General features: G+C 54.9%; 2 protein-coding genes across 5 annotated transcripts in view; both read right to left on the minus strand.

The window, feature by feature from the left end:
- The window catches only part of Espnl (espin like), a 29,479-nt gene extending 22,885 nt beyond the window's left edge, over positions 1-6,594 (minus strand). Inside the window, exons 1-3 of the mRNA XM_046456960.2 lie at positions 5,457-6,594; positions 4,042-4,232; positions 1,577-1,763 (exon numbers count right to left, since the gene is read on the minus strand). Coding sequence (XP_046312916.1) covers positions 1,577-1,763; positions 4,042-4,232; positions 5,457-5,750 — 672 coding nt within the window. The 5' untranslated portion in view covers positions 5,751-6,594. The remainder of the gene's footprint in view (positions 1-1,576; positions 1,764-4,041; positions 4,233-5,456) is intronic.
- Positions 6,595-6,739: 145 nt separating this feature from the next.
- Scly (selenocysteine lyase) overlaps positions 6,740-25,515 on the minus strand; it is a 29,717-nt gene continuing 10,941 nt past the window's right edge. For 2 of the 4 annotated variants that reach the window (XM_058583306.1, XM_058583305.1), the window contains exons 4-13: positions 25,322-25,502; positions 20,524-20,651; positions 20,177-20,341; positions 19,287-19,393; positions 13,489-13,525; positions 13,117-13,197; positions 10,979-11,062; positions 10,478-10,577; positions 9,181-9,256; positions 6,740-7,819 (exon numbers count right to left, since the gene is read on the minus strand). In XM_058583306.1, coding sequence (XP_058439289.1) covers positions 7,666-7,819; positions 9,181-9,256; positions 10,478-10,577; positions 10,979-11,062; positions 13,117-13,197; positions 13,489-13,525; positions 19,287-19,393; positions 20,177-20,341; positions 20,524-20,651; positions 25,322-25,502 — 1,113 coding nt within the window. In that variant the 3' untranslated portion in view covers positions 6,740-7,665. Of the gene's footprint in view, positions 7,820-9,180; positions 9,257-9,477; positions 10,578-10,978; positions 11,063-13,116; positions 13,198-13,488; positions 13,526-19,286; positions 19,394-20,176; positions 20,342-20,523; positions 20,652-25,321; positions 25,503-25,515 lie in introns of those variants that run through there. The other 2 variants (XM_046456937.2, XR_009228025.1) reach the window with 2 other exon arrangements.

Below are 25,515 nucleotides of genomic sequence, written 5' to 3' on the forward strand. Positions count from 1 at the left end.
CCTCCTTCCACCCTCCTCCTGCCTTGAACATGGAAAGGGCAAGAAGGGCCGCCAGTCCCTGCCCTGCTTCCCCCTATGGGGTGGGAGGCCTGCAGCCCAGGCGTTCCTGGCGGACCCCACAATCCAGTGTGTGTTAGAGAAAGGGACCCTGAAGGCCGTCCCCGCAACCCAGGGAGAGCGTGCGAGGCGGAGCCCAGCCACTTTCCCACCTGGAGAACCCCACGGCCCGGGCCACTGCTTACCCTGGACCGGCTGCTCCAGCAGCACAGTCTGCGAGCCTCTGTGAGTGCCCCCCTCCTGCCCCCATGGCACCCACCACCCCAACCACAGCTGCTTCTCCCCCACAGCCTGCGGGTCACGTCCATGTGGCAGACATGGCAGCCCTGAGGCTTGCTGTGGGAGCCTGGAGCAGGCCCAGGGAGGGGACAGCATGTTTGGGGCTCTTCATATGGAGTGAGGCCACAGGCGGGGACACCAGGGGGGCCATGTGTGGAGAGCCGTGCAGCAGAACCCGGGTCCCACCCCCGCTCCCCAGGGTGACACTCCCTCAGGGAGGCACCAGGGCTGCCTCAGGCTGCCAGGGAGGCTGGGGCCATCCTTGCTCCTTCCCGGGTCTGTCCACTGATCAGTACACATTCCCCAGCCCTCCTGCTCCAGGCACAGGGGATGAGGGGATGGACAAAGGCCTGGCCCTCCAGGACTCCCAGAGGGTACTCTCCAGGGGGTAGAAGGTCCCTGACATTACAGGATCAGGCTTGATGACCTGGGGGACACGTGGCCAACTTGAACAAGCACAAGGTGCAGCCTGGTCAAAGGCCCTGAGCTGGCAGCTGGGGCAGGAGCAGCAGAGGAGGAGGGTGGGAGGGGCGAGCGTGGGAAGTCTTAGCGGCAGGCTCTCCCCTCTCCACCAGCAGCCAGAGTGGCCTTCTGGAACGCCAGCAGATCAGCTCAGAGACCTCAATGTTCTCTAGCACCCTCAGTGGGGAGCCCAGGCTGCCCTCCCAGTCCATCTCCAGGCCCACGGGTAAGGTGCTCCCTTCTCCAGGAAACTGCTTTGGGCCCTGCCCAGCCCAGCTGCCTCCTGCTCTGCCCCCCACTGCCACCTCCCTGGTGAGGCCCTCCCTCCCCTGAGACCCATCAGGTCTCCCATAGACCCTCAGAGCTCCCCGACAACCCTGCCAGGGTTGTCGCATGGTATTCTGTTGTGGCATGGAGGTCCCTGCCCTCCCTGCAGGAGTCATCCCCACTGTCTCCATGCTGTGGGGCTCAGGGCTCCCTTCTAGGAAGGGGAACTGGCCTAGGGCTTGGAGGCAGTGGGCCTGAACTAACAGATAAGGTGCCCAGGCCAGGCACTGTCTGTGGCACTGGTGACAGAGCACCTGGGGTGCCACCAACCCCAGCGCACCCTGGAGACCCACTGCTGGTGCCCAGGTCTGGAGGCCTCTGTGGTCACAGCCGTGGAGCCTGTGTGATGCCCCGCTGCCCTGTGGTCCCCGTTCCCGGTGGAGCCTCAGGCCCTGTTTATTGCAGGCCCGTGGACTTGGACGTCCTCCTCCCCAGCCCTGCACCCCCTTACCAGCCAGACAACGAGCGAGTAGTGGCCGCGGGCAGCAGCGGCATGCAGCGCACTCATGCCATCGAGGGCACGCAGGTGCACGTTGGCTCCGCAATCCTTCACCAGGAACTGGGCCAGGTGCAGGTGGCCCTCCTGGCAGGCCAGGTAGAGGGGGGAGGCACCACTGCGAGTCCTGTGGTTCACGCTGCTGCAGGGAGGGAGGGTTCAGAGGGAGCTTGGCCAGGGGCTGTGGGCAGGGCAAGATGGAGAGGAGGCGAAGCCCAGCCTCTGACCTGCTTGTGTCCATCTCCTCCCCATCACCTGTAGAGCTACAAGGTTGTGCTGTCCAAGATGGGGAGGGCCGGGAGCTGGCTCATGGGATACAGCTGAGCCCACTCCCGGCTGCACTCCTCACCCCTGGCAGGGGCGATACTGGCCTGGCTAGCACAGTGGGGCCTAAGGCTGGCAGCCCCTTAATCATGAGCTGCCATGGGCTACCACGGGAGCCAAGGGCCACCATGAATAGCACAGGAGCCTTGCATACCCAGGGTTGGCACCAACATTTGTCCCCAGTGAGGATGGGCCGAGCAGCGTCTTAGAATCCGCCTAAACCCACTCTGCCCTCACACTGCCATTGGGCCAGGCACGTCCCCCCCAGCCAGCTGCAGGGAGGGCCAGTCCCCTACCAAGGCCAAGCCCATCCTCTGGTGACACACTGCACCCCTGGACCTCTGGCCCTAGTCATGACATACTGAGTTTCCACACTCCTTCCAGCTGCTGCCCCAGGGTTTGGGGGTCCTTGCCCCTGGCTGGGCTCCCCAGGTGGCTGGGCACGGCTGTCCCCTTCCCTTCTTTCCTCACCTGGGGGCAGGTTATAAAATCAATCTTTTTAGACTCGAGGTGGTCAAGTCTTAGATGGAATCAACCCTCAGTCAACCCCCGAGCCCCCCAAGGGCTCCCCTCTGCCTCTGAGCACCTGCACCCTGCACTGCGCAGCCCTGAGGGTGAGGCAGCTGGGCTGAGGCTGAGCTGGGGGCCTCGCGCTGCCCTGGGAGTGTGCTTGCCAGGGCCACAGTGGTTGGTGGAGGGCAGGAGACCTGGACGTGGGACTCTGGGCTCCTCTGCTTTCCTTCTGTTTCTCTCACCCAAGCCCCAGCTCTGTCCCAGCCTGGCTCTGTCCTAGGTCCTCCACCTCTAGGGCCTTGAGCCAGGGCACTTGCTGGACAGGGGGCGCTCTCAAGAGTGCCCACCATCAGCCCCATGCAGAATGGATGAGTTTGAGCAATTTGGGATCCACCCCAGAGGGCCACTTCCCCCTAAGTGGCAGAGGGTCTGGTCACAGCCTTCAGCTGAGTGAAAAGCCTAGGGATCTGAACCTCCTTCCCCTAGTAAAGTTCCTGCCAGGACTAGCCTCAGCTCCTAGCAAGGTGCCCAGGACCCTGGGCACAGCCCTGGTCTTGGACCCACTGTGTACCTGCTCAGCCCATCCAGGGCTCCTTCCTTGGACTACAGAGCCTGAGGGTGACTTGAGGGGAGTTCCAAAGGGCTGAGTGTGCCCTGGTGCCCTCCTGGGGCAAGCTCTCCCACCAGGGCTGAACAGGCCAGTGTCCAGCATGGTGGCCGAGGAGCAGGCAGGTGGTGCAGAAAGTGGGTCTGGGGCTGCCGGAGTGTACACATGGCCTGGTTCTGCAAATCTGCCCCCACAGTCAGTACCCAGTGGGCGTGCCCGGTGGGACAGGACACTCCCAGTTGTGTGTATGTGGTGATGTGTGTGTGTGCATGCCGGTATGCGTGTATGTGCTGATGTGAAGTCACCCAGCTCAATATTGGAAGCTGCTTTAAAAGCTGCGCAGGCCTGGGGCAATGTGGGTGCTCCGAAGAACAGCTGGAAGCCCACCCAGACTCTCCAGGTTGTTCACAATGGGACAGAAACAGGACACTGTTCTCAGCTGCGCTATCCTGGCTTGTCCCAGAACAAACATGGGTCCCTGGGAAACAAGATGGACAAGCAGAAAGCTCCTGGCGGGGGTGGGGGCACAGGCAGAGGGCAGGCTTCTTGGTTGGGAAGGAAGGGACACACTGGGTGCCTCTTTCTTTCCTGCCCCGTCACCATGACAACTGTGACCCTCCGTGCTGGGCAAAGATGGGCAAAGGGTCATCACCAACTAGTCACCAATCCTGGCAGGTGGGCACAGGTCTCTGAGGTGGCCAGCTGGCCACCAGCAGGAGAGGTTCCTAGTGTCTGGCATGGACAGTGTAGAGGCAAACCCAGGCCAGCCTCCTAGTTAAACAACCTCTGCTCCCTTCAGGTGCCCACAAAGGTGCCCAGCTGCCCACACCAAGTGCTTGTTTTCTGCTCAGGCAACTGGCTGTCTTCACTGACCCGTCAGCGCTGCTGACCTGCTGTGCCTCAGGATGAAGGTCCTGCCCACGCCCTGTTGAGCCCCCTGTGCTCTCTCTGCTCATCTCCAGTCCCAGGCCCTCACCTGCGGTGGACGGCCACCAGGAGCTTCAGGCAGGTCAGGTCCCCGCTGACAGCGGCATGGTGCAGCGGCAACGCGCCCTCCAGAGTCTCCAGTGTGGCTTCGTGGCCCTCCTGCAACAGCCACTCCACCAGTGCTGGGTGTCCAAAGCGGGCAGCCAGGTGCAGCGGGGAGACGCCCGAGGCATCTTGGTCCTACCGAGGCACAGGCAGGGAGCAGGCCGGTGGCAAGTCCCAACCCAACCCTGCCAGGCAGTGCCACACGGCCAGTCAGCTGCTCAAGGCTGGACTTGCTAGGACCCCACACCACCCACAGCCCTGGCCCAGGAGCCCGTTTCCTCCCACCTTCCTCCGTTCCCCTCCATGGAGGGGTCCCCTGCTGGGACTGAGGGGGTCCTACTCCCAGAGAGGCAGGGTTCAGACTCAAGTCAAGGCTCGAGGGTCACATCCTGGGATCCTGCCCAGTCCAGGCCCTGTACGCCTTTTGGCTGTTGAGCCCTCTGCTCAAGGTCAGGAAGCAGCCTACTTGCCCAGTATGCCTGCCGGGAGTGTCCAGGACCCCTGTCTCTGGGCCTCTGCTCCTCCCTCCCTGCCCTGCCATAGGTCTCCAAGGCCAAGGAGCCTTTCCACCTCAGGTGTGGCACGTTCGGCAGCCGTGGGTATCCAGGGGTGAGCAGAAGTGAATCTGGAATCGACACAGCTCCTGCCTGCTGCCCTTGGGTTATCAGAAGCTGAGGAGAATCTGTGCTGAGGCTGGAGCAGACTTCGGTGCCGAGAGGAGCCCTGACACGTCTTCCTCCCCCAGGTCCTAGGAGCTCCCGGCCACCCACTGCTGACCACTGGGTGGGGCACTAAGGCTTGCTCCCAAGAACCCAGCCAGGGTCTAAGGTCCTTCCCCTGCACAGAGGAGGGCAGGGCGGGCAGGGAAGGGGTGGGGCCCTGGTGGAAGTGCCTGGACAGGATGGTCCCTGAGACTCGAGAGCCCTCTCCTCACCATGACAGCTTCAAACTGCCCCTATAGCCTGGCAGATGCCACCAGAGCCTGAAGCTCTGAGCCCAAGTTTCTGCCGTGCCTCTTCATGGATCCATTTCTGGCCCTCTGAGAAACAGCCCAGCTGTTCAGGCCTGATCAGACAGGGGTCCTGCTCACTGGGGAGCCTCCCCTGCCAGGCCAAGTGCTCCAGACATGGCCAGGAGAGCCTGAGGAGCTACTCTGAGCTGGTACAGTTTAGGAGGTGGCCTTGTCTTCGAGGGCTCTCTGCTATTTTGGGGGATGGGCACAGGGCAGACAGATGCCACTGGTTGAGAAAGAACCCAGGGCCACAGAGCCTGGTGAATGGGGCCTTCTGGGCTCTTGATCTTGTTCCACCCCAGCAAGGTTCCTGGAGACGGGCTGCCGGCTGTCCCCTTCCTGCTCACCTGCAGCCCGCAGCCTCCATTTCGGACCAGCCAGCGCAGCTCAGCCAGGCCTCCCGTGGCAGCCGCATCGTGTGCCGGTGTGGCCCCGTTGTGGGCCCGCTGGTTACTGGGCAGCTGGGCTCGCTGCACCAGGAACTTGACGCAGTCCAGATGGCCTGTCCGGCTGGCATGGTGCACTAGCCCAGCCCCCAGAGCATCAGTGATGCCTGGGCCCAGGGCGCCAGCCTCCAGCAGCCGCTCCAAGGCGGCCACATCCCCTTCCTTGGCGGCCACTATTGCCTGCTGCTCCTCCATCCTCTGGCCCGGCTCTTGGGGCAGCTCCTGAACAGGCCCAGCGGGGCTTCCTGTTTCAGGCGTGAATGAGGCTGCCGGCTCTGGTTACATGATAAGCAGAGCACAGGGCAGATGGGAGGCGGCAACAGGCTGGTGCAGGGGTGGGGGCAGGCCCAGGGGACCAGCTCTTTCCAAGCCACTCCTACAGTCCCCCAGGGCCAGGTGCCTGGGGCTGCAGAGCGTGGAAGGCACACAGAGTGGGAGAAGGGCTGCCCAGGGTGGGCGCCTTCCAGCGAGGGGAAGCCTGGCCCTAGCCCAGACACTGTCCTGCCCAGCAGCTGGAACCTCCTCCTCCTGCCAGGGCCTTCATCTCACCTGCAGTGAGGCAGGAGGAAGCACACCAGGTTTCTCTGCAGGATGAGTCTCAGCATCTAGAGGTGTTTCCAGTTACAGACAGCATGGGCTCCCGAGCACCTGCTGTGCCCTGCCCTGCCAGGCCCCCTGGCACTTCCCAATTCTCCTGGAAGGGTGATTTGCCCCTGGGGCCTAAGTGTCTGTGCTATGTCATCACTACAGACAGGTCCTGCCCTTGGCCATGACACTCAGTGTGTGTCCAGGTGGTTTTGTGATGGGAGGGTCTCCAAAGTGAGAATGAGGGACTCACAGCCCCTCTCCAGTTTCAGGGGCAGCAGTCTTAATTATGAGCACCTCTTTCCAGATTGTTCTCATCAAGGGTCTAGACATTACATGGGTCTTTGCTGGAGGTCAGGACAAGCGAGGTCTCTTCCTGGCAGGGCTGTTGGCAGGCACTGGTCAGGATCTACTTTCTAGGGCTCCCGGAAGCAGGATCCCAAGCTGCGTTTCTTAGACTAAAGCACAACTTTAAGATGATAGGTTGGGATGACGTTCCTGCTGTCGGCTCAGACAGACACCCTCGGCCACTGAGAACGGCACAGGCAGAGGGTAGCCAGAGGACAGGTCACAGACACAGGAAGCCACAGATGTCCAGGTAGGCATGGAAATCTTTAATTAGTTCATTTAATTTCTGATAATCCTTTCCTCAATATCATCCTATAGTTCTTTGGACCTTAAAAGCACATTAAAAATGTTACTCTCTGAAAATTATTCCTATGTAAATATTGGCATTTGATGTGTATGCCATACATTCTGTGAGGATAAACAAATCTTTTGCAAACAGTAAGGAGAGTCAGGGATGACCTGGCCCCCACCTCGGGGTGACCCAGAATTGCACACACTCACAGCAGTGACGCTGGAGTTGAATCCTGAGTAAGAAAGCAGAGGGGGAAGCGGGCACAATGGGGGGCTGGGCAGGGCAGTGGACAGTGGCCCACAGAACCATGAGGGCAGACCATGCTTGTCTGCCAGGAAGGTGTCCCACGGGGACAAGGCATCGTCAGGATGATGGTGGGGCCAGGGAGGCGAGAGCAGCAGCTACCACCCATCTGGGGGTCACTGCACACGGAGGTCAGGGGAGGCCACATCACATGGTGCAGGTGCCATAGTTTCCTATCTTTGACAGCAGCTTACTGGCAGTGGATTTTATCTTTTGGATAAAGCCAGCCTTCGGAGGGTGGGAGTCCTGAGTGCCCAGAGGGACAAGGGGAGAAGCGTTTCCATTTCCACACAGCCTCTGGCAGCGCCATGGGACAGTCCTACGTGGGTGCTGGTGTCCTGGGCCTGTCAGGAGCTGGGCTGGGCAGGACATCTCTGCATCAGCCCACATTCAGGGGAGGAGGCACACGGACGGACACCCCTGTGCCTGGGTACTCCATGACAGCGAGGATCAAAGGAAGTAAGTGTGGCCCTGGCGCAGCTGAGAGGCACAGTCAGACACCGAGCGCTCAGCAACGGGCTTCCTATGGGCGCAGTGACCACGGCCCTGTCCTGGCCACCGAGGGCAAGGGCGGCCCCAGCACTAGGCCTGGCCTTCCAGCCGGGCCACGGCCTGCTTCAGGTCCTGCACAACGAGGTCCACCTCGGCCCTGGTGGTGCTGCGGCCCACGCTGAGCCGGAGCGCGTTCCTGGCCACATCGAAGGGGATGCCACAGCTGAGCAGCACTGGGGACGGCCTGGGGAGGAGGACAGCGTCAGCGGCCCCTGAGGACAGTCTCCTGCTCATGCCACTCAGGGAAGACACACTGCCCTTTACTCTCAGCCAAGCCTCCAGGTCGGGCTGGGTAAACCCCATGCCCACTCCATGGCCTGGCTGTTCCCCCCGCCCCTTGCCCTCAGCGTCATCTGCTAGGGACACCCTGGACCAAGCCCACCCCAGCCACCTGTGGTGAAGGTCTCCCCAGGAGCCTCCCTACAGCCCTCACAGCAGGAGGGTGGTGCTGCCCCTCACGCTGGCTCCCCTTGAGCAGCCCCAGGGCCCCAGGCTTCTCTGTCCCGTACTGACAGAGACTGCAAAGGCCTCGTCCAGGCGCCTGGGCCAAGGCGCTGCTCTGCACACACCAGAGCCCGCCAGTGCTCCAGGGTGCAGTGCCTCAAGACCACCAAGGGGCACTGAGGGTCGCCTCATGGGTCGCATACACCAGGACAGTGCCAGCCGAGTGCCCCAGGAACAAGGTCCTCACACGCAGGCCCAGGCGAGGGCTGCCTCTCCTCCCCCAACCTCTCCGTGCACCACACTGAGGACAGTGACAGGACAAGAGTCTATCTGTGTGCTGGGCCCCTGCCTCCTGTCAGCCAAGGACAGTGCCAGCCCCTAAGCCACCTCCACAGCTATCCCCACCAGCATCCCCGCCCTGACCCTCGAGGCCCTGGCGGGCTGTGGGGCTCCCAGTCAGTCCAACCCTTTCCCCACCTCACCACTGCCTCCTGGGGGATACCCTCAATTCCTGAGCCAGGACACAGAAGCCACCAGAGGGTGGACCCTACTTCTTGCCTCCTCTCAGGAACCACTGGCACTTGTTCCTCCTGAGCTTGTCCCCGCCTCTGGCCTCAGTTGCCTCATTTGAGAAACAGGCTCCCACGGTTCTCAGCACAGGCCTGTGGTGAGCACCCAGAGCAAGGCCGCCTCAGGGCTCCATCAGTGGCAGCCCCTGTGCCTGCCAGCTCACTTGCATCTCTCTGATCTGGAGGCTCTGGACTGCTGCACCCCAGCCTCCTGGCCATGCCAGCCCTCTGTAGCCCTTCCTGCTGCTGGGTGCTAACCCGATTCCTGTCCTCATCCTCCTCTGCCAGTTGGGGCAGGGCTGCTTCTCTAGTACTGTCCCACTAGCTCCAGACCTGAATGGCCACTTGTGGCCACCACAGGGCTGCTCTCCTGAAAGTCTGGGCTCTTCATGCAGCTCCGCCTACCTACAAGCACCACAGCCACAGCAAGCCAGGGATGGGCCTTCTCCCTGCAGGACTGCTGCTCAGGTGACCAGAGCCCTCGGTCCCCTCTGCCTCCACCCGAGCACTGGATGTGGCCACGAGCACTCACCGGTCCCCTTGGTCTGAGTGGCAGGAAGCCCCCACACTGGCCAGCAGCGTCCGGCACTGTGCAAGCACCACATAGCCTGCAAAGACAGCACGCGCCTGAGACCCAGGGCTTGTGCCACCCCTCCCCACTCCTCCCACTCCTCCCCACTCAGGCCTGGTCCCTCCAGGCAATTTAGCAGCACCCAGTGAAAACATTTCCCCTCTCTCCTGGCTGCAGAAGGGCAGGCTCCTGCCCCATCAGCCTGGCTTTGGAAATGGCCTTTCACACCCTCACCTCCAGGACCCCTGGGATTCTGACCTCACTTTACGGCTTGTTGCTGGGATGTCACCTGTTCACCTCCTTTCTGGGTAGAAGCACCTGGGAGCCCCTTGATGAGGTGGCAGGTGCCTCCCTCTGTTCCACAGCATGGGACTTCAGAGCCACCGGCTACTGGGTGGCTGTAGGAGAGTCGCTGCACAAAGTGCCCCAGAGGTGGCCAGGAACAGCACTCTCCCGGGTAAGGGGTGTGTAGAGGGTGAGTGACCTCCTGCGTCCTTGCTTGTGGGAATGCCAAGTTCTCAGTCATGCTGCCACACTGATGGCACCCAGGGGAGTCTGTGAGTCCAACAGGAGAGCCAGTTTCCCTGTGTGATCCACGGAGACCCACAGCCCTTCTGTGAAGTCCAACTGAGTGTGCAGGTGTGATCGGGTATGCTCTCTGGGCCACCATACCCCCTACCCATGAAACATGGCAGGTCAGGCCCTGGACTGGGACCTCAGGGAATTGAGGCCAGGATGTACACACCTCTGGGAGGCAGGGACACTACCCGCTTCCTGGCTGGGGGAGAAGGTCACAGGAATAAACAAATCCCATAGAGGGGCACTTTGCCCTCACTTAGCCAGGTGTTAAAAATGACTGCCTCTATTTTCTCTTCCTCTCAAATTATTCTATAAAATTGCTAACAAAACAGACGAGCTTTCTTAGCAATGGATGATTTTATTTGCTTTCCTAACAGCTAATGGCTGATGTGAGAACTGAGAGTATCCACACCCAGTGTTCCTAAAATGCACAAGGTCAGCAACGAAGCTGCCAATGTCTGGAGCCACAGGAAGCCACCAACCAGCTGACCCAGGGGACAGGCTGGTTCTCAGCGCCTGGCCCCGTGATAGTCACACCCCTGGAAATCTGCTAACAGCTCGAGCTGCGGTACCCAGGCACACAGCAAGAGGGGAGGCACTGTCCTGGATCCAAATCCATGTGGCCCCACTGTGCGGGAGCCACACACATCAAGAGGGCCAGGGCAAGACAGGTAGTCACCTTGAAGCTGGTGTCCCTGGATGGAAAAGTTACAGGTGTTGGGAAGACGTTCGACTCCTGGAAACCGGCTGTTCAAATGAATTCTCTTACCAAATTCAGCCTGAAAGAAAAAGGAATCTAGCATTCGGTGATGGCTTTAAAGACTCCTCCACGGCAGCAGCTGTCTCAGCGAGTGACCACTCACCTCACTGGGGAACACCACCGTGAGAGCTGAGGGTCTGATCCCGGCTCAGAGCACCTGCCTAGCACACGCAGGGCCTTGGGTTCCATCCCCAGGACCACAGGGGAGGCAAGACAAAGGGCAGTCCACGGGAAGCCAAGGTGGACACCGCACTACTCTGAGCACGTGTGAGTGCCTCTGCCTAAGGATAGTCTGCTTGGCCAGGGTCCTTCTTTGGGGACCTCTGCTTGGAGCTCGCTTTCTGCTTCTGAGTCCTCTCTCCGAGTGACCTGCTATGCTCCCCTCCCGCAGCCCCCGGCACTGTGCGTGGCCCCACTCGCCTGCAGTCTCTCCTCCAGGTAGTCGCGGATGTCTCTCATGTGCGCCTCGTAAGCTTCGCAGTTCTCAGTCACCATCTCAGCAGCCTGGAGACACAGACAGGTGACACTGAGGAGAAGCCCAGTCATTGCAAAGCCAAGGACAGCAGGAAGGCTTAAAGAGCCCAGCGACACCTCCCAGCCCAAGGGCACAGATCAGCTCCATAGTGCCCACCACGCTGGCCTCCTGAGAGGGTGCTGCTCCACACTCTCCATAGCCGCCCCCTGCTGGTGCCAGGCACCATACGCCCCAGCAGACAGGTCACGAAGGGTCCCAACCCCAAGGAATGTGTGTTCCTGAGAGGAACAGAACGGGAAAGACCTGCGTGGAGGCAACCCAGGAGGGACTGAGCAGCCTTTGGGGTGGACGGAGATGGCTGTGAGGGCAGCACCCCAGCCACAGCCCCGTGGGGAGCAGGAGTGTGCCCTAAGTTAGGAGGGCTGTTGTGCCAAAGGAGAGGGCAGCAGTGGACAAGGGGACAGGCTTCATGGGCCCCTAAGAGCTGGATCCAGTGAAGTGCTGCAGGCAAATGCCGTCACAGGGGCAGAGGCGAGGTGACCTGGCCGATGGCCACATCTCTCCTGCTGCTGTGCAGGGACGGCAGGCAGGACCTGGCCCAGGGCCGGGGGCCATGAGATTAGACCAGGGCAGCACTGGATGTTCTGTTAGATGCGGGAGATGAGGACAGGAAAGGCCCAAGGGGTCTCCCAGGCTTTTAAAGTGAGGATGGGGATGGCAGGAGGTGCCTCACGGTGAGAGGGAACAGGAGGGACCCAGGAAGATTTTGGACCCTGAGAAAATGTGCAGCAAGCATCAGGGGACCTGGGTGTCCCTGGAGAAAGGTGAGGACCTGCCCTGAGCTATGGTCATTGGGCAGGTGAGGCCCACCAGGGCAGGTGTGGAGTGGACCCGACAGCAGACAATGCAGGGGGCGGGGCCGTGGTGTGGTGTCACTGGCTGGGGGTGGTGTCATGCTGCCCAGGGCCTGGGGACAGCCCTGTGGCTGGAACAACACAGCAGAGGCCACCATCCCTTCAGCAAGGCACAGGGAAGAGGAGCAAGAAGCTGCGTGTCGTGAGGAGGAGAGGCTGCTCCCAGGACCCTGCTGGCCAGGCGAGCGGAGGCCAGACCCTGGATAAGACCCTGGATAAGTGAGATGGAGCCGAGACCGAGCTGGGCACCTCTGCAGCTGCGGGTGCAATGAACCTTAAGCGTGAGGTCACAGGCTGGGGGGCCACGAGCTGAGGCTTCACATAGGGAGCCACCACACCCAGGGCTTGAGGAACTCTCGGGTGACCCTGTGATCTGACCCGGGCACTTCTCAGCCACAGGCCTCCCTGCGTCACTGGGATCAACGAGCAGGTGCCAGGCCTCCAGCGCTCACTCCTCCCACCAACAGCTGTGGTTACCATAGCACAACGCCAGGAAGGGCAGGACCTGGCGGCCGGGTGCAGCTCAAAGGTGGGCACTTGCCTGCTGTGTGCGGAGCTTGGAGTCAACCCCAGCATTACAGACACATCTTACAATTTTTTTTTAGAAAAGATGAGTGCTGGATGTGGTGGTGCACACCTGTGAACCCAGTGACTCAGAGGCTGGGCTGGAGGATCTCCAGGTGAAGGTCAACCTCAACAATTCAGTGAGGCCCTAAGCAATGTAGTGGGACCCTGCCTCAAAATAAAAATAAAAAGGCTGGGACTGGGGCTCAGGAGTTAGGCACTCCTGGGTTCAATCCCCATGGCCAGAAAAGAAGAAAAAAATGATGACTTTGAGTATTCTGAGTTACAGCCAATTCTTTTACTCTTCCCGACCTTTTCTTCTGTCTGGGGATAATGAGGCAGACAGGCAGGGAAAGGCAAGACACACAGATAATCTAAAATGCAGGGGACACACGGCAGGATAAGGGGACAGAGGGGCAGTGAGGGGATGTGGCTCAAGGAGGGCTGCTCAAAGTGGCAGCTGGGCAGAGCCTCAGTGCAGTGAGGGACAGCCATACACCTGCCGGACAGGTAAACCGGGGCCTCACTGTTGGTGGCAAGGACATCATTGCTATATCAGAAGAACTTTTTGAAACACTAAGCAGGCTAGGCATGGTGGTGCACACCTGTAATTCCAGATACTCGGGAGGCTGAGATAGAGGATCGCAAGTTTGACTCAGCAAAGACCTGAGCAACTCAGTGAGACCCTGTCTCAAAATAAAAAATAAAAAGGGTTGGGGATGTGGCTCAGTGGTTAAGTGCCCCTAGTTTAATCCCTTGAACCAAACCAAACCAAAACAAACAAAAAACCCCTAAGCAGGTGCAGCCCACCCTACAGATCTCCAAAGGCACAGTTCTCCAGGCTGAGGAATGAAATTTAGGCTTTTTCTTATCAGTCCATTCACGGGGTCCTGAACCTCATCCCCCTGAAGCCTTGGTTCCAAACACTGCTGAGGTGACGGCAGTATGACCCCTCTGGCCAAGGGCACCAGGCTTACCTTGCCGAGGCCGGCGATCATGGGAGTGTTCTCTGTCCTGTAGGAGATAAGAGATCATGCAGAATCAGCCAAAGTCCTGGGAAGGAGTCCTTCTCCAAGAACATCATCGAATTCAAACAAAACCAAAATGATCTTCCTAAACATGGGCCACATGGGTGCTCAGTGCCAGTAGCAGGCCCCAGCCCCCAGGCCAAGTTCCCATTTATCCTGCCCACACAGACCACCGTAGGCACTGAGCCAACTGGGCGGGTGTGCGTGTGCAGGATCGGGGCAGGGGCCCGAGGAGCAGTGGCTCGCATGTCAGAATCAGAACTCTACCCTGCTTGCAAGAAAAACAGAACATCATACTTTCCTTAATTTAAAGTTTTGTCCCTAACCCTTTGCGGCAGGCTGCTGCTGGCCTGCCTACACGCTGCGCCCTGCATCCACAGCGCCTGTGTCTGGGTAGGTGTGTGGCGATGGCATCTCATACGGCTTTGATAGGCATCTGAAGTTACTGAAGCCTTGACCACCACTCGTTACTAAGGCCTTGACCATCTTTTCATGGGCTTCTTTGCTGTGTGTCCTCTGGGGAAATGTCCTTTTAGGTCTTCCGTCCATTTTCCATCGCTTTTTGCTGTAGAGTCTGGTGAGTGATTTATGGACTCTGGATACTAGTGCTCTGTCAGATCAGTTCATTTGAAAAGACATTCTGAAGCACACTGACTTTTGGCCTCTTAATAAGGTCTTTCACAAAGAAAACCATGAAATATTTTTACTCTTCCTAATCCTTTTCTTTTCCTGAGCATTCTTAAATTTTTGTAAAGTCCAATTTATATAAACTTTCTCTTATGGGTACTTTTGTTGCTGTCAAGCCCAAGAATCTTCTGCCTAGCCTAGATCCTGATTTTCATGTTTTTTTCCTTAAAGTTTGATTTATATATAAATATAATATATATTATGGCAAAATGATGTCTAAATTATTATTTTTTCTTTTGCATGGTATTGGTGACTGAACCCAGGGCCTGATGCTTGCTAGGTAAGCCCTCTACCACTGAGCTTTTTTTTTAAATAATTTTGAGTGAGGGTCTAAGTTGCCCAGGCTGGCCTCAAATTTGCTACCCTCCTGCCTCAGCCTCCCAAGTGTCTGGGAGGTATGTGCTACCACATCACCTGGCTTAAAAGTTTTATATCTTTATGTTACATTTCACCATCTATTTTGAGTTGATATTTCGTCAGGTGTGAGGCTTAGGTCAAGGTTCATTTGTTGCCTGTGGACGCCTAATTGTTTTGACACTGTTTTTGAAAAGGTGTATTTCCTATATTAAACTGTGTGTGTTTGTCATAGATCACTTAGAGCTGGCTGCAATGGCATACACCTGTCATTCTAGCAATTTAGGAGGCTGAAGCAGGAGGATGGCAAGTTTGAGGCCAGTCTAGACAACTTAGCAGGACAGTGTGTCAAAATAAAAAAAAATAAATAAAAGGGCTGGGGATGTAGCTCAGTAAACCTCTGGGTTTGATCTCCAGGACAAACAACTATAAACCTCCCGTGGCACCCGTGTGACTGTCTCTTCTCTGTTCGGATCGACTTTCTGCCGTGCTCATGAAAGCTGTTCTGACACTATTTGTTGAGAAGCTGTATTCCCTTGTCTATCAAGCTGGGTAGAACTGACATCTTCACTAGGTTGCATCTTCCCAAAGAAACATGGCGTGTCTCTGTTCTTTACATTTTCTTTGATATCGTTCATCCTCCCCCAAGTCCTATAAACTTTGTTAGACATATATCTGAATATATTTTATCGTACATGGTATTTTAAAATTTAAAAACAGATTTTTAAAATGGACGTCTTGTGCCCTGTGATTTAGCTGTGTTAATTCTGGAAGTTTTCTAGTCCCTTTCTCAGGATTTTCTACACAATCCTGTGACATGACTGGAAACAGTTTTGCCTCTTCCTTTCTGGTCTGTTCATCTTTGCCTTCTTTTTCTTGCACTGAGGAGAACTTCCCGTGCTAGTTGAGTCAGCAGCAGGTGTCACTGCTCTGCTCCCAGGCATGGGAGTGGACATCAGGTTTGGGTGCTGGATTATGACAAAAGTTTTTTCTGCATAAAATATGACCATGTTATTTTTATTTCCCCATCCCACGTTAACGTGGGTTTGGACACGAAAGCTGCCGTAGGGCTCTGGCATAACCTTGCCTTGGTCACAATCCAGGACTCTGTCTGTGCACTGCTGAGCCCTACTTGTTAACGTTTTGTCAAAGGTTTGTACACATGAATTCACAAGAGATCAAGGTCTGTAGTCTTGTTATGTTGTGCACTGTTTTGGGTCTTGGTATCCAGGTAATGCTAGCTTTGGAAAATGAATTGGGAAGTGTTCCTTCTTTTATTTTCTGGAAGACAGTATATTAAAATGGTATTAGTTCTTCTTTAAACATTTGGTAGAATTCTCTGGTAAACCATGTGGGCCTACAGATTTCCTGTTTTGTCGTGTAGCCTTTGTAGATTCCCAAGCAGTTACAGAGCGACCTGAATGACCTACTTCACCGTGAGCGCGGGTGGACCTAGTCTGTGAGGAGGCGGTCGGTGTCTGCGCTGTCAGCGTCCCTGTGCAGGGCTGTCTGCGGCGTCCCTCACTGTCCGTTGGTGCGGGGGGCTGTGGTGAGGCCTCTACTCCATTCCTTTTGCCTTTCTTAGTCTTGCTGGAGGTTTGCCATTCATTTGCTTTTTATTTTCGAAGAGCTAGCTTCCTGTCTCCCTGACCTGCTTTCTCGTCACTGTCTTCAGTTTCAGGGATTTCTCTCCTTTACCTCCTTCTTCCGCCTGCTCTTGGTCCTGCTGCTCGGGTGGGAGCCTGGGCTGCCGACTGGAGGTTCTCCCTCTCATCCTCGCGTGCCTCAGCACCACCACTGGCCTCTCAGGCCTGCTTCAGCTGTGTCCTGCAAGTTTTCTGTTTTGGTACCAGGGATTGAACCCAGGGGCACTCAGCCACTGAGCCACACCCCAGCCCTATCTTGTGTTTTATTTAGAGACAGGGTCTCACTGAGTTGCTTAGTGCTTCACTTTTGCTGAGGCTGGCTTTGAACTCGCAACCTCCTGCCTCAGCCTCCCGAGCCACTGGGATTACAGGCGTGCGCCCGGCTCTTCAGTTTTTGCTTGACGTTTTGCAGCCTGTCATCCAGCCCCCAGATTCCAATTGCTGTCTTCTTGGTGGACTGACCCCTTCATTGTACATCCTCCCTGTCTCTGGTCACTTTCTTTGCTCTGGAGCCTACAGTACTAGACAGCCACCTGCTGTCCTTGGACTCTTTCCCTAACAACCCTTTCACCCCTTACTTCCCGGCTGCCTATTGCCTATTGGTGTGAGTTTAACAGGTGCCTTTCACATCTGCATTAACCCGGTCACTCATGTGCTGGGGCCTCAGCCCGCCCTTCACTTGGTCCGTCCCCCTCTTCCCTTTCTTGCAGGGCCTCACTCTTCTGCCCCAGTGCTCCACCCCTGAGCCACATCTCCAGCCCCATTTAAAAAATTATTTTCTTTTCCTTGTCCTCCTGTGGGCACTTAACATTTTTTAAAATTGGATTTTTGCTGTGACCTCTCCATCTCTCGGTAGTGTTCTCGGTGGCTGAAAACCACGTTGGTAAGACTTGTCAGTCTACTGGTGTTGTCATCTTACCAGTTCAAATGACGTAGAGACACTCTGCTTTTTGTCTTTATGTAATTATCTTAAACCTTTTCTCCATATGCATTTACAACCGTGAGAAATCGCTATGACTTTTACTGAAGCCATCACACACCGCGTAGAAGAGGCCAGAGGAGAAGGAACGCGACTGGCCTGTGGGGATGTTCTTCTCCTGCACCTGCCTGATTCCCCTACGCACCTGCCGCTCTCTTCCCTGGGCGTGAGGTTCTGAGCAGACAGTTCTGAGCACCTGAAAAATATTGTCCACTTTCTTCTGCCTCCGCGGCTCCTGGGAGAAGCCCACTGCCTCTCAGATGTGCTTCTCCTAACAGGGAGCTGTCATTGTGCTCTGACTGCTTCCAGGTGTTTCTGTCTTTCCTTTTTAGAAGCTTACTCACGTGCCTTGGTGGGTGAGTCTCCTGAGGCTCACCCTATTGGGTGCTTTCCAGCGGCCTGAGTCTGTGCCTGTCTTTGGCGAACGTAAGAAATTCTTTGGACATGACTACCTCAAGTTACTTTCCTTCCCCGTGATAAAATAAACGTTTATCACTTGGTGGAGTCTCCAGGGTATCCGGGGCTTCACCTGCTGTTTCTCCCAGTCTATTTTCTCTCTCCTCCAGTTTGTGATCCTCTCCTTTGTCCCCCTGTTTTATGGCTGAATGCATCAACCTGAGGTTTTTATTTGGGTTACTGCAGTTTTTAGTTCCAAAATTTCCATTTTGGTTCTTCTTTACGTCTTTCTCTTTCGTCTACTTCATCTGCTCAAGGGTGTCCATGATTTCTCACTGGAGCATTTTTACTGTGTCTGCTATAAATATTTGTTGGGTGATTCTAATACTTTTGTCATCTCAGTGGAGGAATCTATCCATTGTCTTTTCATACAATTTAAGATCTTTCTTGTTCTTGGCATGATGAATGATTTTCAAATGAAACCTGGACATTTCTATATATGAAAGAGTCTCAATTTCATTTTGAGACTCTGCTAGTCAAGGGAAGGAGTGGCTGCCTGTCACTGCCGGGTAGAGGTGGAGGCCCAGGTCCTTTGCGTGGCCTGTGCTGACACCCAGACAAAAGACACTTGCTACTGATGTATGGGTGGAGGTCCAGGGTCCCACACTGTCTCTCCAGCACCACAGAGAAAGGGCCTCATTACTGGTGGGAGGGGTCAGATCCTGGCTCCCTGCCGGCCCTCCCCGACACACTGTGGGCTGGGGGCTTCTTGGCTCAGCAGTGTGAGTGGCAGTCTGGCTTCCTCACACACTCTGCTAGTGTGAGCTGGGGAGGGCAGGTTTCTCTGTGATGCTCGGCTAGAGTGAAACAGGCACGGTTTCAGTTTTCTCTTCTTTCTAGAAAGCAGACCTAGAGGGGGCATGTTTCTTCTGTCATCACTGCTGTTTCTAGATGGCCAGCTTTTCAGCTCTAAGTGTGGGATATACGAGGCAAAAAGGAAGCCCAGGGAACCCATCACGTTGTTCTCTTTCTCTCTCGTTATGAAGCTTCTAACGAAGTGTGTGCTGGCACCAACTGATTCCCTGGTACAACATCACCAAACATAATCAGACACAGCAGCCACCAGCCAGGAAACCAGGGCACCTCTTTGTGGCCCGCTAACCCAAACCCCACAGTGAGGAGAGGAGCCGCACTTCCCATCCACAAGGGCCAGGCAGCGTCTCCTTAGTGGCTGGGCCAAGATAACAAGGGGAAGTGGATGCTTTGAAGCAGCTAAGAGAAAGAGCTGGGCTTGGTGGTGCCTGCCTAGGATGCCAGAACTCAGGAAGCTGAGGCAAGGGGGTCGCAACTTTGAGGCGAAGGTCAGCCACTTAGGAGGCCCTCTCTCAAATAAAATAAAAGTAAAAAGACCTGGGGATGTAGCTCAGTGGTAGAGCACCCCAGGTTCAATCTCCAGAACCAAAAAATAAAAAAGGAAAAGAGAGGAGAGACTTCCTTCATGTTCTCTGAATCATCCCTGAGCAGTGCTCCAAGTACCAGTTGGTGACTACCGCCACCCGGATCCCACAGTGACGTGGACAGTGCTAGAGCACAGCTTCCAAGAGACAGAGACGTGGCAAAATGCCACTGCTCTACGGACGAAGGCACAGCAGCAGCTCGGAGATGTGGCCGACCTCCTACCTTACCCTGGCCTGAAGTTGCGCTCCTGTCCACCTCCAAACAGCATAGGGTGCAGCGGGGTCAGTTTACCGAGCCCTCGGACGTAAAGTGCTCCGATCCTGGGGCCGTAGAACTGGAAGGAAAAGGCAGTCTTTCACCCAGTGAGCACCACCCAGGGCGTGCACCGTCCTGTGGCTTCGTGGTGGCCCTGTGGCTTTGTGGTGGCCCCGTGGCTGTGCTGCCACCACTTCTAACATGCCCTTGGGGACAGGGCAGAGCCCCAGCCTGAAAGGCAGGGTGGACCTCCCTGCACTTCACACCAGAGTTTGTAAAAGGAGACTAGCAACTGGAACTGGAGATCACCACGGGCTTTCCCTGCACAGGACTCCGCATCTTCAAGTAAGAGGCGCCAGGTTGAAAGTGCCCTGTTTGGCTGCGTACGCACTGCTCTGGGGAGGACAGCAGCGCTTCAGGTCCTCGTCAGCGCTGGGAAGACAAGACCCCCAGGGCCTTCACTATGAACTCTTCCCCACGCTCCACCTCAAAGACAAGAATGCTGAGGTGAACCTTCATGGGCAGCAGCCACATTTTAATCGGATTAGAGAAAGCTGCAGGGTCTCCAGCCCCACATCTGAGCTGGGAGTCCTACATGAGGGCGCATGAAGACCTCAGAGCTGCTACCTCCTGCCCCTGCTCCCACAGGCTGGGATACCTGTCATTTGTGTCATGGCACTTGCCAAATGGCATCTGAGGGGAAGATGGCACTCCCTTCTTAAAATCCCTGAGGACGGAGACCATGAGCTGCTCGTCACAGCAAGTGAATAACCCACACACAGTGCTGTGGGCTCTGCCGCACGGTGGGCCTCTAAATCAACAGGGAACCTCCCCCAGGAGAGGGGGGCGGCCTCAGCCGTACCTTGTGCCCCACGATCGTCAGGAAGTCCACACCTAGGTCCTCGACGTCCACGCGTCTTTTCCCCAGCGCCTGGGCAGCATCTGTGTGCACCAGAATGCGCGGCAGGCCGGAAGCTGCCCGCCTCTGGTTCAGGGCTTTGATGCGCTGGCTGATTTCAGGCACAGGCTGCAGGGGGAGGCAGACAGCTGAGTATGGGGCTTTGAGACAACAGAGACCAGAGAAAGAAGTGAGTCGAGGAGCACAGACAGTTGTGAAATGAAAGAATGGCCAAGCCTAGACGCAGGAGAACACCATCGGCCTGGGCACCTTCCCCCGGGACTCCCTTAGGAGGGGAGTGGGTGGCTCACCATGACAACGCCAGTCTCATTATTGGCCAGCATGATGGTCACAAGGCATGTGGTTGGGCGGACAGCTGCCAGGATGTCGTCAACCTCTGCCTGCCCGTTCACCTGGGACACTGGGACGAAGGTGACCTCTGAAGTACAGAGCACAGTACCAAGGGTGACCATCATGAAGGCTGCATGATTTCCAAAGTTATAAAAGTCACTTATTGTCAAAGTTCAGACAGCTAAAAAGAAGGAATAAGAGCCACTGTCGGCTGTGGAGACGCTCGAGTCTAAGGTTCTCTGAAATCAACAGACTGGGCTGGTAAGAAGGGTGGTAGCTCCTGGCAGCACAAGCTAAGCCACAGGCCAACTAGACGACCTGACAGACTAGGAAACAGAGCTAAAAGCCCTCCCAGTGCCAACACAAATTTCAAAGACTACAAAGAATCAAAATTGCAGCCAGGTGCAGTGGTGCACACCTGTAACCCTGAAACTTTGGAGGCTGAGGCAAGAGGATCACAAGTTTGAGACCAGCCTCAGCTACAAGGCCTTTAGTGAAGCCCTGTCACAAACTAAAAAGTGAAAAATGGCTGGGGGCCAGGTGCGGTGGCACACGCATGTGAAATCAGCTGCTCAGGAGCCTGAGGCAGGCAGATTGCGAGTTCAAAGCCAGCTTCAGCAATAGTGAGGCAGTAAACAACTCAGTGAGACCCTGTCTCTAAATAAAATACAAAATAGGGCTGGGCATGGGCTCGGTGGTCGAGTGCCCCTGAGTTCAATCCCTGGTACCAAAAACAAAAAGTCTAGGATGGCTGTGCCCCTGCCCAGGGCTGGGCCTGAGCTGTGAAGCAGTAACTGCACGGTGTGGGGAAGAGGACTTTGCAGGAAGCTCACTGAGCCACACCAGCAACAGCAGTGACAACGGGAGCGAGCACCCAGAGCCGCCTAACATGTGACCTATAGTACACGGTCTCCAACAAACGGCAGGGTGTGGGGACGCAGGCGAGAGAGGAGGGAAGGAACAGAAACCGCCTGCGCCCATGCTTGAGGAAGTGGAAACCTGTGCAGGCAATGTCTCAGCAGCCAGGGAAGGGCAAGACCAGGCCCACATCCTGAGAGAAGCTGTGGGAACTCGGCAGCTGAGCAGTGCGGCAGCTGACAAAGACGCACCAGAGGGGTTCAAGAGCAGATCCGCGTAACTGGCAGAAAAATAACCAGGGAACTCGAAGACGGGTTGATTACACCACGAACATCAGAAAAAAAGGAAGAAAAAGTGAACACAGCCACAGAAACTGTGGAACACAAGACTGCCTGTGTCGCCGGCTCTCCATCACCGAGACAAGATACCCCACAAGAACAACTAGAGGAGGAAAAGTCGACTTTAGTCCACGGTTGACCGACGCTATTGCTCTGGGTTGAGATGAGGAGGAACATCAGGGTGGAAGGGTGTGGTGGAGGAAAGCTGTTCGCTCATGGCCCCTGGGAGACAGGGAGAGAGAGGGAGGGCCAGGGACAATACATCATCCCCAAAGGCATGTCCCAGTGACCACCTTCCTCCAGCCATGCCCCATCTGCCTGTAGTTACCAAGAGTCCAAATTATTAACCCACCAAATGGATTAATCCACGGCTAGGCTCAGTTTTCGTCACTGCCTTAAGCCTCGTCTTGGAACCTTTGGGCATTAGAAATCATGCTTTCAAAACACGAGCTTCTGCTGGGCCACTGGCACATGCCTGTAATCCCGTGACTTGGACTTGCGATCCTCCTGCCTCAGCCTCCCAAGTCGCTGGGGTTACAGGTGTATACCACCACACCCAGCCCTTTCCTCTCTTATCTGAATTTCAAAGCCACTGTATAAAACAAAAGGCCGATGTTTACATTGATGGAACTCCAAGAGAGGACAATTATAAAACACAGAACATGGGGGAGCAGAACTGTTGGGTTAAAGGAAGGACAGCAGATTATAACTCAGGTCCGGGTAACAGAGGAGACCATGAGAATACGTGACGACGGCTATAGAACTATCTACAGACCTGCTCTCTTTTCCCTTAGCTTTCTTAAAAGGAATGAAGTAAAGTAATGATTGTGACAGTGCAATGCTGGGTTTGTGACGTACATGACGCAATATGCACGGTTATAAAGAAATAGAGGAGGAGGGATAGAACTACCATAAGGTGACGTTTCTGTGTCTCCTTGGAATGAGGCTGGTAGAAAGCTGATACTGTCAGTTAATGTGCATACAGTGAGCCCTGGAGCAACCACCGGGGAAATAACTGAAAACTGAAAAATAAAAAAGCATTTAAGGAATTAAAACAGTCAACCAGTGCAACAGAAAGCAGTAAAGGGGGAAGAGAGAGAGCAGCCGGCACCTAGGAGACAGCAGGGACCCTGCTGTAGGGTGGGTCACTGCACTGACGGTGCCAGTGAGTGTGAACGAGGCATGTCATCCACAGGAAGGCAGGGGTGTCGGCCTGCACCGGGAATCGGCTCTCTGCTGTCCACGGAGAGTCACGCGCAGGGGTCCTTGTTCGCCAGCTTCTCCCTCCTGGGAAGGCCCCCCAGGCTGACCCACATCCAGGACAAGGCTGACGTTCTGGCAGTGCTCTCAGAAGACGGACAGCAGGAGCAGACCAGTGCGGGCCAGGTGACCACTGCCCAGGAGGGTCTCCATTCAAAGTTAAAATCGTAAAGTGTATTTTCTATCCTTCATGGAATAAAATTAAAAATCAACACAGAAAAAAAATCTTAGAAACTCAAAACACATGAAAATTAAACAACACTGTCCTAAATGGCTCATGGGTCAAAGAATTCACAAGAGAAATCAGAAAAAACTTTGAGATGAAAGAATAACTTTTCATCTTAAGACACTGGAAAAAGAAGAGAAACCTAAACCTAAAACAAATAGAAGGAAATATTAAGGATTAAGGTAGACACTAATAAAATAGAGAATAGAGGGGCGGGGTCGTAGCTCAGTGGCAGAGTGCTTGCCTAGCATGTGTGAGGCACTGGGTTCAATTCTCACATTGCATATAGTATATGTGCTGCCGAAGCGAGCACTCTCACATTGCATATAAATAAATAAAATAAAAGTCTATTAACAACTAAAAAAATATTTAAAAAAAGAAAGCAATGAGAATATTCCATCAACTGTATACCAACAGACCAGGTAACAAGTGGCATGGACACAAGTATCTGAGAAGGGCTGCTGGGGACACAGAAAGTCTAGGCAGACCTGGAACAAGGTGAGAGAGGAGTCAGCAAGGTAAAGATCTTCCACAAAGAGAAGTCCAAGCCCAGGAGATGCTGCTGGTGAATTCTACCAGACATTTAAGGAAAAAGAAATGCATCTTCACAAACTCTCTCCAAAACAGAGGAGGAGGGAATACTTCCCAATTCATTCTATGAGGCCAATTTTACCCCAACACCAAACTAGTCAAAGACATCATAAGGAAAGAAAACTACAGATCAATACTTACAGATACTGATAAAGAAAAATCCTTGACAAAATACCTGGAATTCAGTGGTTGAGCACTTGCCTCGCATGCGTGAGGCACTGGGTTCTCATCCTCAGCACCACATAAGAAATAAATAAATAAAGATATGTGTCCATCTACAACTAAAGAAATATTAAAAAAAAAAAAGAAAAAAAGAAAAGAAAACAAACCTGGAGCCATTCTAAGTTAAATCTAGAAACAAGAAAAGGGTTACATACCAAGACAAAATGTGATTCATGGCAGGAATCCAAGACTGGTCTAACACCCAAAGATGAACCGACGTGATACACCATTATTAACAGAGGGACAAACAAAGCCCACGTGATCATCTTCATAAATGCAGGGAACGCATTTGATAAAATTCAACACCTCCATGATAAAAGCACCCAACCAACCGAGAGAGGAAGGGAACTTCTTCAGCCTGATGAAGGGCATTTGTGAAATGACCTCACACAAAGTTACTTAAGATGCATCAGAGACGTAGGTGTGAGGCAGAGCCTTCTCAGATACAACACAGGGAACACCTCCTCCCCCACCCCACAATTAGATCACAATTTAAAACTTCCATTCTTCAAAGGAAAACATGAAGAGAAAGGAGAAAAACATGTTGAATACCAAAACAATGTGCAACTCATGTATCTCATAAGGGATATGTGTTAAGTATATAGGAAAAATTCTTATAACTCAAAAAACGTAATCCAATTAAAATATGGGCAAGGATCTGAATAGACTTTCCTTCAATGAAGACATATACAAATAAGACCTGAGAAGATTCTCGACACTGGTCGTCAGGGAGTGTCACCAATAAGACAGTCGATAACAAATGTTGGCAAGGGTGGGGAACTCGGATCCCCACTTGCTGCTGATGGGAAACGTCAGGGCTAGTTAGAAGGACTTCAGAACTTGTCAGATATCATTACCATATGACCCAGCAATTCTGCTCCTTGACATAATCCAAGAGAAGTAAGCACAATGTTCACATAATTTCTACAGTCGAGCATGGTGGACACTCCTGGAGTCCATCTACCTGGGAGGCCAAGGAAGAAAGACTGCGTGAACCCAGGAATTCAGGACCAGCATGGGCAACACAGTGAGATGCCACCTCAAAGATGAAACTCGTAACTTCTATACCAATGCTCGTAGCAGCATTATAAATAATAGCCAAAAAGCGGCCAACGGATGGATCGTGCTCATCCTGATGAGTAAATAAAGTGCGGCAGCTCACACAGCGGAGCATCGTCTTCCAAACCAAGAAGGCAGTTTGTGCTCTGCTGTGTCCCACCCCACCAGCATGGCAGGGTGGGCCAGGCCGCGGGGTTCACCTACCAGCCACCTGTCCTTCTACCAGGTGCTCCAGGGGCAGGCGGATCGAGTCGTGCTCCACGGTGCAAGTGACAAAGTGGGGCCTGGCCCCTTCCTCAGGGCTGTGCTGCTCCACCACGGCCCCAGGCGGGGTCTGGCTTTCCTGGAAGCACTTCACCATGGAATGGATGACGAGATTATTCGACTGCAGAGAGTGA

Source organism: Marmota monax, unplaced genomic scaffold, assembly GCF_021218885.2.
Source record: "Marmota monax isolate L192 unplaced genomic scaffold, Marmota_monax_Labrador192_F-V1.1 WCK01_AAM20220418_F8-fsc00230, whole genome shotgun sequence".
Classification (NCBI taxonomy): Eukaryota; Metazoa; Chordata; class Mammalia; order Rodentia; family Sciuridae; genus Marmota; species Marmota monax.